This window comes from Buteo buteo, chromosome 15 (genome assembly GCF_964188355.1).
Source record: "Buteo buteo chromosome 15, bButBut1.hap1.1, whole genome shotgun sequence".
Lineage (NCBI taxonomy): Eukaryota > Metazoa > Chordata > Aves > Accipitriformes > Accipitridae > Buteo > Buteo buteo.
The window spans coordinates 26107307-26122741 of record NC_134185.1 but is presented as its reverse complement, the minus strand read 5'-3'; the positions used below and the strand labels follow the sequence as shown (position 1 = coordinate 26122741).

General features: G+C 35.8%; 1 protein-coding gene across 2 annotated transcripts in view; it reads left to right on the top strand.

Moving 5' to 3' along the window:
* GOPC (golgi associated PDZ and coiled-coil motif containing) overlaps window positions 1-13452 on the top strand; it is a 28098-nt gene extending 14646 nt beyond the window's left edge. The window contains exons 3-9 of one of the 2 annotated variants that reach the window (XM_075046830.1): window positions 2001-2024; window positions 5748-5923; window positions 6207-6372; window positions 7602-7697; window positions 8532-8696; window positions 9381-9561; window positions 10083-13452. In XM_075046830.1, the coding sequence (XP_074902931.1) occupies window positions 2001-2024; window positions 5748-5923; window positions 6207-6372; window positions 7602-7697; window positions 8532-8696; window positions 9381-9561; window positions 10083-10201 (927 nt within the window). In that variant the 3' untranslated portion in view covers window positions 10202-13452. The remainder of the gene's footprint in view (window positions 1-2000; window positions 2025-5747; window positions 5924-6206; window positions 6373-7601; window positions 7698-8531; window positions 8697-9380; window positions 9562-10082) is intronic. The other variant, XM_075046834.1, reaches the window with a different exon arrangement.
* The last annotated feature ends 1983 nt before the right edge of the window (window positions 13453-15435 follow it).

Below are 15435 nucleotides of genomic sequence, written 5' to 3'. Positions count from 1 at the left end.
CTGTCATAATAGAACTCAATAAACCACTGTTCATTTTGTATGATTTGGTTTTTTTAGAAACTTAGAGCTTTACAAAGCCCACCAGAAGTTAACAATAATTAATCTGTGCAGTTAGTTGGCATTGACTGATAACCAGAGTGTAGGGTGCCTTGTTACTAGCCACAGCACAGATTCAGGCTCTAATACTAAGACTTTGTAAATTAGAAAAGTAAAGTAATATTGTATAGATTGTGGTTTCTAACTGTTGGCATAAACCAAAGTCTAGCTCTCTGGCTGTTTTTAAAATTGCTTTGTGGGTTGGTTGCAAATACCTAGTCCCAACATAGGCGGAACATTAGATTAGTCTCCTCTGCTATTTTGTCCTGTTAATTAATGTATAATAAAACACAGTAATAGGCTTAAAGGCTATCTAATCTAGGCTAATCACTGAATAACAGGAGTAACCCAAATTCTTCCTGTTTCAGATCCAAAAGCTGTAATTGAATTAGAGCTATGTTCCTAGGTCCGCGTAGTTGCATATTCAGCATAAGAGTAACATTTTCTGGATTGTCTGCACATAATTTATTTTGTATTGAATTATAGCTTAATCAGGTTGAAGTTTCTTTAGAGCTGTTAATAATTTTTATGGCTCTGTAAATAAGCATTAGTTAAGTATCAGCAGCATTTTGTAAGTGTTAGGCTGCAGGTTTACATGTAGCAAAGTTTTTAAGCCAACACTTCACTGTGAGTGATTTCAGTCTCTAAATTTCATTAGTGAGGGTTAACTTCTGAGTGGCATAGAGAGTAATACTTTTAATCTTTTTGTTTCTCCTTTACCTTGTTATAAACATTTTCTAAAGATATTTTAAATCTCCATGCTAGTGACAGCAGTCTTTCTCCCACAGGTGACAGTAAATACATTTTACTTGCGTTGTTTCAGATTTTGTCTGTGTTGAATCAGCCTAGACTCATATTGTCTCCTTAATTCCATTTAGTTCCTCCTTCTTTTATTATAAACATCGGGGCTAATCTTCTGAGTTTGCTTTACTTTGCCTATAGGGATTTCATAGTTTTAATGGAGAGAAGCTCAGCTTTAAACTGTTCTAGATAAAGAAAGCTATAAAGGTCTGGGAAGCTTGAACAAGGAAAACTGAGGCTGCTTAAATGACAATAAAATGGGAAGTCTGAGTTTTAGGTAAATAAAAACTGTCGTGCTGACATGGCAGTCAGAAAGCCTCTGGGGGCAAAGGACTGTGTCAACAGAATATGTAATGGGGAAATAAAGTTTTGTACTAGTTAGCTTCCTGCTTTCTTTGTTAACAACAACCACTCTTCTTTTCTTGTAGAGTCTTAGCATAAATGTATACTCTGCAAACTCTGAAGTTGTATATAGTGGTGAACTAAGACATTTTTAAATGTTTCAGATTGCTAAGCAATTGATAACATCACATAGTTCAGGCCTAATCCCTTTTTAGGAGTGGTGTATCTGCTTAGTCCATGCACAATAACTCTTTCTTTGTAAGAGTATGAAGTTGCCTAGTTGAGTGTTTTTTCTTGAGTTTTGCAATTTGCATATCCTTTTTGCTACTTCTCCCTGTCTTTTATGTCCCTCTTGTAATATGTATTTTGTTATTCTTTCCGAAAGGAAAAAATCTATTATCTGTATAACAGATGTTAGATTACAGAATGTATTTTCTATGATAGCTTCAAAACTGCTTTCATGCATTTTGCATTATCTTGCTATTCTTTATGAAGATTCTTGGTATTTTAGGAGGAAGTGTTGTTTTCAATACTACAATAAGGTTAAAATTTTTAATAAGAGTTTTAATAACGTTCACTGCAACATACCAAAATTGCTGCTAAGTACAATTATAGCAATGTGCTTGTTCTTTATGCCTTCTAATAAAATAAAAAACCTGCTGGTAAATTTCTTTTGGAGTAAGTAATTTATGTTGTTGCATTTTCTTGAAGTTCCTATTGCCTGTTTCTCTAATTATGGAAATCTCTTCTTCTGTCTTAAGTCTGTCCTTTCAGTGGATGAAATGGTAAGTATGCTGACTGCCTTTTTTTTTTTATGTTTACAGTGCTTTTGTTTTGTGCAACAACTTATGTATATGTTGGCCTCAGAAACTGGCAAAACAGATCTGTCTTGTTCCTTTTTCCTGTCATTTGGCAAGATGCTGTGGAAAGAATTTTCTTTGCATTTTAGTTTTTCTTTTCTAGTTTTGGTGCCCTCTTTCCTAAGTCTGTATTTGTTTTATTTATTATTGTTACAGCTAATTTGGGGTGATATGTGGCAACTTGGCATTCTGAAAGATTGTTCTGGTAGTAGCTCAAAAAATGTTAAGGTGTTATACAATTTCTAAAGCATAAATACTGTACACATCTATCAATGTAATATGAAGTATTCTTTGTGTTGTATTTAAAAAAAAAAATCCTGTAAACTTCTCCTTGTTTTCCTTTTTCTCAATTCTTTTTGTGGGCATGATTTAGTATGATTTACTGGCTTGGGAAACAGCCCCAAGCATATAAACACAATAAAACATATATAAGAAGAAAAGGTGAAGCAAAGCTAACTTATCTTTCGGTCTTTCACGGTGATAGACTTGGAAGGTTTTTAAACAGCTTTTCCACTTTTATTATGCTATGTACCTCATTATCGTTACTCAGTATTTGCTTTTTGAAAAGCCATGGGATAGCTGGTAACTGCAAGCTTTGATCTTCAACATTGCAGTTGCATTTTTGGTTTAGTGGTTTTTGTTTTTTGTTTTTTGTTTTTTTTTTATACTACCAACAGAAGATACACTTTTTTCTATTTTGCAGAACCTATGCAATACTATGGACACTAGAAGGCATGAAACTATTCTGTAACTTCCTTAACTTTTTAAACATTTTTGAGACTTTTGTCACATCTCAACAGTCGTTCAAAACACGACATGTTCTTTCAGTACATCTTCAGAGATTCTGTATTGCAAACATTTTAATTTTTTTAATTCATGTGGTGATCTATTGGAGACAGTCCAGAGAAGAATAGCTTCTGGGTGTAATTTTCCACGTCAGTCACAGAACAATGGTCATAGTAATGGAGAAAATAGGAAGAAAACAACTCTATGGGATTACATTGTTCCTCCTATTTTAGATATAACATTTAAAATGCATGACTAAAAATGATTCCACTTAGAAATGTAACATTTGACTTTCTGTTTAATTTAAATGACAAACGAAATTCAGAGAAACTTGATGGAAAATTTTATTCTTGATCAGAGTTTTTAAGCTGGCTACTTCTTATAAATACACTAAAGTGTGCTATATGACATTTGCTAGCGTAATCAAATATCCTGGATCACTTCAGGAATCCACTTTTCTGGGGGAAGTTGGAATTCTTTTCCCAACTTGTATTTCAGATACATCAAGGAACTCATGCATCTCTAAAGCTTTTTTCTGAGCAGAAAACATTCTGAATAGTACATTCTAACAAATTATTGGCAAAGATGATATGAGTTTTTAGTTTATGACTTTTTATTCAGTAAATAAAGCATAAAAATATCCAGTGAGGAAGAAAATGGAGGTTTGGGTGTGAATAATATATCTTCATACGTCTGTATTAAATGCTAGTCTTTGTCTTTTTATATTTGCCAAATAAAAGACGTTCTAAAAGTGAGTACGGACACAAACAAGGGGCCTATACTATTTAGAGCACCTTGATGCAATATTAGCAATACGTACATAGCTAACATAAGTGTTAGAGGAACACTGTATCTGTATACGGACTCTGCTGCTACTGTAAAACGAGTGTTAGTCTGAACCGTGACCCTTTGTACAGCTAAAGTGTGTGGCAGTGGCAATGCCGCGCATTGGCACGCTTGAATTCTTGTAATTGCCCTTTGGCTGCTGACAGTAGGTGTGAATTAAGATAGCTCAAGACCATCATCATAATAGAGAAAATTGGTATAATTTTAGAAACTCCTATTCTTGAAATGTAGATTAGTCAAAATTCTTGGCTTAGGAGTGATCCTGCAGTTCAGAAGGGGATTTGTTGAAGAGTCATCTCACAAGACAATCCCCAACCCAAAGGCAGAGACCAGAAGTGGCTTTGTGTGACCTGTTTTCTAACGTGTATGGAGTCAAACCTGATCTGAAACTGGGTCAATATGGGAATTACAGGAAGTGAATTGCCAGCAATTTCAAGCAATCTTTGCGCCGCTCCTCCTGAGCAGTATGCTAGGCAATTCTTGGCCAACGTTTACGTATGTGTAATGTACTCTATTCATCTAACCTGATACAAGTATTTAACAGATGAAGGAGACAGTAGAGTCCATCAAGTTCAGAGTTGACTTTCTGGCAAATAGCTATAAATGCTTACATATTCCTATTGTGAAAATGTCTCTCTTTGGAAGGACCAACCTTCCTTAATTTCTTAAATGTGGTAATATTGACCATATTCATGGATTTATATCCGGACTTGGAATAGTGAATAAGCACACTCACAATTTGAGAACAGATTTGTCTTGCCAGTTCTGTAAAATTTTGTTTCTGTCCTATCGCTTCTTTAGTAGCACTTCCTGGTTTTATTTGTTTAACAATGTAGTTGGTACAAGTACAAAGAACATGTTTTTTTAGGTACTCTTAAGTGTCTTCAAAAATGCATTATGGTCAACTTAGTTTTTATTGATACTTCAGTTGACAGTCATTTTTAAAAGGAAATGGTAATAGATCCTGTGTCTCTACTGTTCTCCTGGTTTGTGATGGGGTTTTTCCCCCACTTTGTAAAGGGGATATAAAGCAAGATATGAAACATACAAGTCATCAAACGTGCTCTTCTTAAAGTAGATTTTGTAGAATAGCGATCTGAGCATACTAATTCCATTCACTCAGTGCTCTGGGTGTTAGAAAAGGTAATGACTATGCATTTTCTCTACATTTGGGATGGAGCACTGTGGGAGTAATTTATATTTCCGTAATTCTTTTTTCATGTGGCGGGGTGGGCGGGAGAGGGGGAAGGAGGATAGCTTGCTAAAAGTGTGGGTTTAGTTTGGGGGTTTAGGGGGTTTTTGTTGTTTTTTGTTTGGTTGGTTTTTTTAACAAAGCTATTTTGCACTAATTTCTCTTAAGTTTGTCAGGGAGGGCATCTTCATGTGTAGAATCTCTGGCTTTATTTTTTGTGGTCTTCAGAATCTAATTTGGAAATGTCCCTGGCTGGACATTTCTTGATTGTTTGCATGAAAATAATTGTCATTTTCAGGACATATGGGCTTACAGAACATTTCCTTGACATCATATTAAAAATGAGATTAAAATAGTTAAAGAATATTAAATTGAAATATTTCGTGGTTTTGTAGTTACTTTTTTATTTTAAAAATAGTCTTCTCTCTCTTTGTATGAATCTCCTGTTTGAACACAGGAAAAAGTAAGGATGATATTCAGACTACTTAACTTTTGCCACTTTTGTGTGATAGGGAGAAGCGCTCTTACTAATTTTCATCCATGCAGTTTGAACCAGTATATGAATTTTGTGCTAAGGAGTTGTAAGCTGGATAAAAATCATGTCAGGAGCACAAAGTTGAATGTAAGGCCTCGCTCCCCAAAGGGGAGAATGCAAACTACTTTCTGCAGTGCCAGAGTCCTTGCTTTCATTTTTTTTCCTGCATGCATGTCTTGTACGCAGGAGAGTAATTTCAGATTGTGTGTGCAGAAACAGTAAGTGCTCTTTCATTATTAACTTTGATAAAAGCTTTTCAACAATTTTTTTCTTTTTTTTTTTTGTAAAGGAGAGAGAACTTGAAGCTAACAAGAAAGAAAAAGTGAAAGAAGCTCAACTGGAAGCAGAGGTGAAGTTGCTGAGGAAGGAAAATGAAGCACTTCGTAGACACATAGCTGTGCTTCAGGCTGAGGTTTATGGAGCAAGATTGGCAGCCAAGTATTTAGATAAGGAACTAGCTGGAAGGTATGTGAAGTCAATCCATGTCCCTCAGCATGAGATTTTTTTGTTATTATTTTCTTCTTTTGCATCCCCAGAGGCAGGTCCAAAGTTAGGACTAAGTAGGAAAAGTCTCACATTTGCAGTTAATTGAACAAAAGGAAGAAATAAAAATCCTCACAGTTCTCGCACTTGCTCTAGTTGCTGCGTGACTGTGTGCTGTAGCCAGATGAAGTGTACGAGTTGTACAATGCATTGATTTTTCAGTTGTGATATAGCATGTTGTTTTACTCTCTTCGTCATTATGTAGGGTCCAGCAGATTCAGTTACTGGGACGAGATATGAAAGGACCGGCTCATGACAAGCTTTGGAATCAGCTTGAAGCAGAAATACACCTTCACCGTCACAAAACCGTTATTAGAGCTTGTCGAGGTCGGAATGATCTAAAACGACCAATGCAAGCACCACCAGGACATGTAAGTTGAAAAGATGAGCCATTTCTCCATAATTTCCAGTATTTGTTGAAAATAGATATGAGTTATTTCTTCATTTTTGTGATTGTTCTCACTTCAGTATTATGTTCTTTCCAATGTGACTTCTGAATACATAATTCTTTTGTATGCTGAAGGACAGTTCCGAGCTGAATAGCATGTCCCCATAAATGACCACGACAGATGATACAATTCCTTTGACTTACCTAGGAACACTCAGTCCTTTTGAAAACTGAGCCTCTGCTATATGTGTGTATAAATACGAATTTAATAGCATAATTTTGTTACCTGGGTTTCAAAATGTGGAGCTAACTTATTTAGAAAAAACAAGAATAACATTTTTAGGTTTAGTTTGAACTGAAATGAATTTTTAAAATTTTTTCTGAAGGCCAGATAAATTGACACTGTAAAATAATCGATTCTACCCCACCCCTACCCCCCCCAAAAGGTACTTTTAAAAATAAAACTTTTAAAAGGCATTTCACTGAGAGTAGCCTTGGTAGAACTTGCCCAACTTGACACCTGACCTGTTAATCACCCCAGTGTTCAGTGCATAAAACCAAACATTTTCAGGAAAGTGCCTTGCTTTGATCTGTTCTAAATACCTTAGTTTGTCAGATGGGTCTTACTGCTTATGTTGCTGATAGCATATAAAATACTGGTGGACAAATATGTGTATGTGTGATTTTAAGGGTATGCATAATGGCAACAGCAGCTTAACGAAAGCAAAATAAATACCTTTATTTAGTCTCTCTTTTAGTTTTGACTTGAATGGCTTTTGGTATAGTTTGTTTTTATTATAATAAAATACCCTTCCTTGGGACTGTGTTACATCTTCTATCATTCCTCAGTTTTAAATTGCAGTTTACGGCATAGAACTTTTCAGCAGTGGTCAGCATTCCTTCATGTAGTCCCTTTATATTTTTAATACCTTTTAATATCTTTCTTTTGAACTTAACTTATGTGTTGTGGATCACTCAGCACTGAAATAATAGAAATAATTATTCTCATCAAGAGTGCATAGTGAGGAATCTTTTCTGATTTCGTACCCTGACTGTAAAGGGGCACTGTAAGTTTGTCCTGCCTGGAGCTAGTCTAAAACTGTGTTGCTGATATACTGCCTGTATATAATTTAAAAAACTGCAATGCAGAAATGCATCACTTTTTGGTTCACACATTTATATTTATGCTATGTTTGGTTTTTATCAAACTAGGATCCTGATGCCTTAAAGAAGAGTCAAGGTGTTGGTCCAATCAGAAAAGTTTTGCTAGTTAAAGAAGACCACGAAGGACTAGGAATTTCAATCACAGTAAATACTTGCATTTATTTTCTATGACACAGATGAAGAAATTTAAATTCGTATTTGTACTTTTCTAAAATATGTGGATCAGTGAATGTATTGTTAGAACACACAAAAAAACCTATACGCAAATCCATAGCTATGGTCATAGAACTTGAAAACTCATTTTGGTAGATTAGGAAATAGATAACTGCTACTTTATGTAAAATTTCTGATTTCAACTTATGTTTAGGGTATAGACACTTTAGCAGATTAGCCAGTGGTGAATTTCAGGTGTGGTATGTCTGCAGAAGAGCGGAAACAATCTGAGAGCTAACTTCCAAAGCTTAGCGGAAACAATCTGAGAACTAACTTCCAAAGCTTAGCTGTTGTGATTGTAACTTTTAAAGTATCAGTACTGGCATCTTACACCTAACAAAAGCTGTATTAACTTTTTACAATGAATTTTGAAAATTCTGACTATTATACTTTTATTCTAAATATGAATATTGTTTCTTGCACATCAATATGGTGCCTGATATGCTTTTTTAATGAGGTTTTGATGTTGTCTCATCAGCTTGTGTATGATTTTTTACTTCTATTATTATTCAGAATTGTCTTCTTTGTCAGTTTGAGTATATATTTGAAATTTGTCCATTCTTTTGTGGGGAGAAGAACTAAGGCAAGAATCTCATGCATTCTTCTTAAGCATTTTGTCTGAAGCATGCTTTCTAATTTTCTGTAATAACAGTTGAAATAAGTGCTTCAAGAGCAACTACCAGAATGTGAATTTTATGCTAATGGACATCTCAGTTAATTTGAAATCTACTTTTGTTTGTTTGTTTGTTTGTTTGTTTTTAATAGGGTGGGAAGGAGCATGGTGTACCAATATTGATCTCTGAAATCCATCCTGGACAACCTGCTGATCGATGTGGAGGACTGCATGTTGGTGATGCTATTCTGGCAGTAAATGGAGTTAATCTAAGAGATGCCAAACATAAAGAAGCTGTAACTATTCTTTCCCAACAGGTCAGCTGCAACCTGTTATCCATAGGCACATTTAGGTGCTTCCTGTATTCTGTCTGTTGAATGACCTTGAATTTTAATGTTTTCTGTTAAGCACAGTATTATGCTAAGATACAGTGATTCCTGAAGCTGTATCACCTTACACTTAATCCTCTTACGTCTTGCAATTTAAGGAGAAAATTGCCGGGTCAGTACTGGTTCAGTTAAACCCATGTATTGGCTAATGATTCTTTAGTAAGGCTGATGGAAATCAGCTTGTTACGTTGCCTCCCAGAAATAATTACTTATTGACCTACATTTTATTATTTTGTGGCTGGACAGCTCCGGTCAAACAATGTTTCTCATATGCTTTGTGGTCTAGACTCTTCTTCCTGCCTTGCTTCCCGTTTTCAGACAGTTAACAGGTGCACTTAATTTATCAAAAAACTTACTCATTAGAAGTCACTGTTTGAAATGTATTGGCATATAACTAAGAAATTCAGGTAACTTTGGTAAATCCTAGCTATGGAGCTGTACTTCTTTAGTCAGTAAAAACTTAATTCAAATGCATTTCCAAAATATTCAACACAACTGTAAATGTGTTTACAACAGTAACATGTATTTGTTTTAGTAACCTAGCCCATCTTGGTAATCCTGTTACGTAGCTGTGCAGTAGTAAGTAAATTTGTAATTTTCGTTGCATTTTAGAGAGGCGAGATTGAATTTGAAGTAGTGTACGTTGCTCCAGAAGTTGATTCGGATGATGAAAATGTAGAATATGAGGATGAGAGTGGACACCGTTATCGTTTATATCTTGATGAATTGGAAGAAGGTGCAAATTCAAGTTCTAATAGGAAAGATGCAAATGTGGATGTCAAACCCTCACAAGGTAAACCTAAAATATGTTATATGCAGTTTAATTCTGAAGTCTCAATATGCAAACCAATTTCTGGAAAACACTGGCTTTATATTCATTGTAAAATTAATCTGCTGTTAATTCAATTAACCTACTAGTAAGCTGTCAGCTCTTTTGGTTGGTCCCTCACTTACTGGCCTGGTTTACTTAGATACTACTGAATTCACGGAATTAATTTGTGGGATTTTTTTTGTGATTGCCTTTTCCCAAAGGTTGAAATTCAAATTTATTCTTACCTTTTCCTGACTCTGGTCTAAGAGTAATTAATTTCCCTTAACACTTTCTGTTGTTGGCTTCTTCAAATAAATTTTTTAGATCAGAGAGGTATAGAAACAGTATGACAGGAAAACAGGAACTATGTTCTGCTAAAAACCTATTAGCTCTTATTTTAGTAGTCATTCAGCACACTTCCCAGTTTCTGAAATAAGGCTCACTGATCTGTCCTTCCCAAGATTACTTCTCTTCCTTAAATAAACTTTCTTTTTAACTTGCAGTGTTTGATAAGAAGCCAAGTATTGATGGACATGAAAATGGAGACCTGGGGAATTCAGTTGAAGCTCCATTAGAAGACACTGCACCCAAATTAGCCCGTTCTGCTGAGTCTTTATCGTAAAAACAAACAAACAAAAAATTCAAGTGGACAGATCCCATCTTTGGGAACAATTGATAATCAATATTGACTGCTCCAAGTTGCATATACTAGTGTAGGTTGTAAAAGGATGATTAAATGTCAAAGGGAACTGTATTACTGTTGCCTGGAAAAAAGGCGGTTACCTCAGGGCTTCATTGTGAGCAATTCTAAATGTGGAAAACTGTCTTTTGCGTGACACACAGTAGTTATCTAACACATGGCATGTGAAATGAATTTTCTTTTAATAATAAGCACCAAAGCATGGGATTTCTAAAAAGGATAACCTCAATACATTCAACTTTTAATCTCATTGATGTCCCCATGGAAGTAGAATAAGATGTGGCCAGCTTCATTTTGACCCTTTGATGTTTGAAAGGGATGACTGATGTTCAGTTTGGTGTGAAACAAGCTTTAACTCTACAAGGATGAGGGGGGGAATTGTGCCATTGCATCCATGAGTTTTGTATTTAGGATTTTTGAACTGTAACTTTTAAAAGAAAGCATTTTTTTTTCTCAGAATAGTAAAAAACAGAGCTTTTATTTGAGCAAAGACCATCAAAACCCAAATGGGACAGTGGAGTACTTGCTAATCGTGATCCTTCAGCCCATGGTCATTTTATGAGTGAGATTTTTGGCATTGTTTTAATGAATTCACTGCCAATTGTTCCATTTGAAACTTGCTCCGAAAGTATTTAAACAGTATTATTGGGTTTTAAAAGCAAAATTAGTTTAAAAAACACTCACAATTATGTGGACCCTTTGGTATTTTTTTTCTGAGCATCATCAATTTAGTGTTCATTCTTGAATGGATGCGGTTACTGCTAATGTGGAGTGATTTGAGTTGGTCATCATTAGCTTGACCTTATGAAGTGCTGAGTGCTTTTGATGAGTACTGAACATACCCATTTCACATTAAAATAATCATTAAAGAAGTGAAAGTTGAGTGCATAGTACTTTACAGGGGGTGCTCAGAATCATACGGTGTCTGGCCCTGTCTGTGTTATGTTACGGCAGTCGTATTAACCTATAATTGTCTTACTGTTGAAACAAAATGTTACTCCTTTTTTAAGAGCAGTGTATCTTAAAATAGCTTTTGATTGGTGTACATCTAAAGGCCCACAGCATGGCTGCAAATGGGAACGTTGAGGATGGTTTCTTGGCCAGTTTCTCATATACCATTTGTAGATCTTTTGGTGAAGTGCAGCCCTCTCCACATGCAAACTCTACATTGTAATTGCATTTATTATTTCAGCATGCAGTGCCGGTTTTCCTGTTCAGTCCTCTGCAGGCTGGTAAGCTGTAATGTGAAAAGATAAGATTTTGTACATTGAGAGAGGAACTAATGTGAAAAGACATCTTTGCAAGTGTTACTGTGTAGGATGTACATACGTAAGAAAAAACCTCAAAGGCCTTTAGAGTAACATCAACTACTCTTATGTTCTAAATTGTGATGTAGAACACAGTTACTTGTCTCTCCTAGGAGCACTATATATATATATGTTTATAGAGAAAGCCTAAAAATGTATATACTTTATTCAAAGATTTTGCTATTTATAAATCCCTTAACTTCGCTATTTACACAATCGTTTTGTGTGTGTGTGCGTGCGGGCATGAGTTCCACTTACTCAGTGGGATAACATTATTTGGTTCATTTTTTATAATAGTCTTTGTCATACAGCATACTGTAGAAGGTTTTTAAAATAGTCAAAGCTGTACAGTTTTCACCAAACAGAAACTAGTATTTAAAAATAAAGCTGTGTGAAGAAGAAACAGGTCCCCAGGCATGTTTCTTTTTCTGAAGCTTCAGAAACTTGAGGGCACATGGGCTGCATGTTAGCAGATGAATCCACTGCCATAACTTTGCATCCCAATGTGTGTTTTTCCCACAGTTACTCAAGCAGAATGCACTCTGAAACTGTCTGTGGCCTGGAACACTCAATGTCCTCTCTGTCAGAAAGGATAGTTCAAAGTAATCAGCTTGTCTTTGAAAATCACTGCTGTACGAAATCTTGCTGCAGTTGTAAGAAATGAGACTTGTCCAACTAGTCTAGTAACTTTTAAAAAAGGCATTAAATTTGCCTACGGTTTCCCTTTATTTGAGGGAAAGGTAACATTTTTAATCTATTTGTTCTTCCTTACTTCTTGGCACACCTTATTTTCCACTTAATGCTTTTGATCAGTTTTAGCCTGAAGTGGGAGAATGTTTTCCTAATGTTCCTTGTCCACCAGTTTCTCATGATGCTGTGCTCCTTTCTTCATCTTTTGGAAGTTGCTGGACCGTTTCTCTGCTCTTACCTTGTCTATTTTTAATCTGTATATGAGATCAACAGAAGGAACAATTGCTGAGGAAAATGACTAGGCGTAGACAAATCAGGTAGCAGTAAATTATCACCAGATTTCCTTCCCTGCAGTTTTTATAATCGTTGTTTAGAAAGCCCTGAATGGGAGGATTTTGCTCAGACACTACCGTCTGTCTCCATGTACTCCATACTTCCTACCAGCTGATTTAACGTACTGGTTTATTGTAGTCATACTGAGATGCTTAGAGATTAATATTTAAACTGAGAAAAGTTTTGCAAGTTGAGATTTCCAGATTCAGTAGACAAATCTATATTCTCCCCTTTGTCAGTAACTGGAAGACTCAGTCCTGCTGATCCCCAGAGGCTGAATGAATTAGACTTGGAAGAATTTCCAAGGAAAGTCAGTATTCCGACTTCATTTTTATTTTTTAAAGTGTAAAATGATTTACTTGTGTGTGTATATATATTTTTACTTAAAAAAATAAAATGATATTCTAAAGAGAATTTTGCGATTTTTTTCGGAGTAGATAATTCCTTGCCTATTAAAAAAGATCTTCAGTGAGACAATTGTATTTTAAGCTAAAGGTGGACAGTGTTTGTTGGTGTCTGGGACCAATGTTAATTAAAAGCATGTAAGTTAAGGAAAGTGCTTTATGGCAATAAATTTAACTCTGATCAAAGGCTGTATGTAGTATTTCCTTTGTAGAAGTGTATTCTTGGCAGTGAAGATGGTTTGTATCTGTCTCAACATATGTTAATCTACAATTGTATCAAAAAAAATTCAGGTATTTATTGTATCTGTCCAAACATTATTACATCATGGATTACTCTCACTTCTGTAGCAGATAGAACATTTTGCAACAAATGTATACATCTAGTTAAGCTGAATATAATATATTTTTATTAGCCTGTAAATAAATATACTCTTCTGCATTGCAGTGATTTCTGCACCTAATTCAGACTGATACTTAATTTTCTTCTGTTTTATATATAAAATACAGACACCTAACCCTGTGTGTGATCTTTTTCTGTTAGCGTGTAGTCCACACCTGGCCAAAGAGCTAATATGAGGAAACCCAAAACTACCTAACATGAAGTTTGACACTAATCCAGTCTTGGCCAGCAATGGTTAAGAGCAAATTACATTTTTAAAAAGATAGAGTTATAGGACATGTCTCAAATTTCATTGAGATGCTTTTTCTGCTGAATGTTTTTCAATAAAAGAAAAAAAGGAAATATTTGCAGTGCCTGGCTGTATAATAATACCATAAATATTCTGCAGTCTTTGACTAAGAAGAGCTGTAAAGACCCAGACCTGTCAAAGGATTAAGTCATTTGGGTAAAATTGTGGAAACTACCTTTTTTCTTTTTTCTATCTTATTTTTGTTTGTTTTCCAAGCATTAGGAAGAATAAGTATATTCTGAGTTTTCCACTGAAGTTACAAAACACTTATCTTCATGTTATGATTTGTAGTCTTGATATTAAAGTCTTTTTGTTCAGATTTTCTTTTTTGTGTTTTAAATAATATTTAAAAAAAAATTAAAATCTCTCATCTGTACTTCAGTGGTCATCTTGCCCTGAAGCATCAAGTTCATCTGGATGAACAGAGAGCTTAAATGAAAGGTAATGGTACGGTAACTGTGGTAGTAGTATAATTATGGTAATTTAGGATTTATTGAGAATGTGTGAGTAGAGGACTGTGAGGGTAGGAACTGTCTCAGTAGACAAGGCTGAGTCATGTTGGATGAAAAGATGTATAATGCACAATTGGTGAGAGCTAGAACTGCAAGTACTTATTTTTTAGCCCTGTAAAATCTTTAGAAGGGTTTAGATACGGGTGGCTTCAGCAGATGGAAGGAAGAGGGAAAGGAGAGAAAACTTACACTTATTTGAGCTATCTTAAAACAAGCAGAGGATTAGAGGCAGCTATCAATGAAGATGAAAACAGATGGAAAGAGCAGAAAAAAATAATTTTGTCAGCTGGGGTCAAGGAAGATAATTCAGAATTTCTTTGTGGCCCAGTGCCCGACTGAAGGACGTCAGAGGCTGCTCCCAGTGACCGCGGTCACTGAATAGTCCTCTGCGGTTTTTTCCAGAGATCCACAGGTGACAGAAAAGAAGAGGAGCACACCCTGACTCGGCATGTGTGTAAGGAGTCCATTTTTGCTGGTTAAAACCTCAGCTCAACGACCTGAAAAGAAATTTACGTGAAATGTTTCAAGCTTGCCTTTTGTCCAGAGTGTGTCTTTTCCAGTACAAGGTAATTTCCAGTTCTTTAGGAGTCTCACAGAACCAGGAGCTGAGAAGAGGCAACCATGCTGACTTTGAAAGGGAAATACTCGACCTCTTTGGTTTTAATTTTCTCAACAAGGCAGTTGTTGCTTCTTATGCCTCCGAGTAGCCTTGCCTGACCTGTGTTTTTGCCTGGTGTACCCCTGCCACAGGCGTTTTGGTGTCTGCCCCTGACACCCACACCTTGTTCTGCACGGGACACCAACGGGGCTTCTAAGCCAAATGGCTCAATAAGGCCAAGCAGTATTTTTTCAAGGGTTTTCCCTTTTAGGGGAAAATTGGAGTCTCTCGGGTAAATTTTTTCACACGCTTTACAAGTGTTTAATTCAATTAGCTGTCAAAATTATTTGGTGTCTCTTTGTCAGCCTTCTGCTTACTGTGCCAACGCTTGTTTCTCCCAGCCGTACCGTGGGGAAGCATCGGAGCTGCCAGTCTTTTGAAGGTTCTGCAGGAGGATGCAGTTCCAGTCCCCCGGGAGAGGTATGTTAGAAGCACATTGATCCCTAAAAAAGAACCCAGGAAAATGGGTTAAAGTTGTGCTGTTTTTTTCTTTGTAATTTGGGAGACATCTGGTAACTTTTCTGTTAAATTACAAGTCTTCAAAATGTTAACAAGTGTATCTG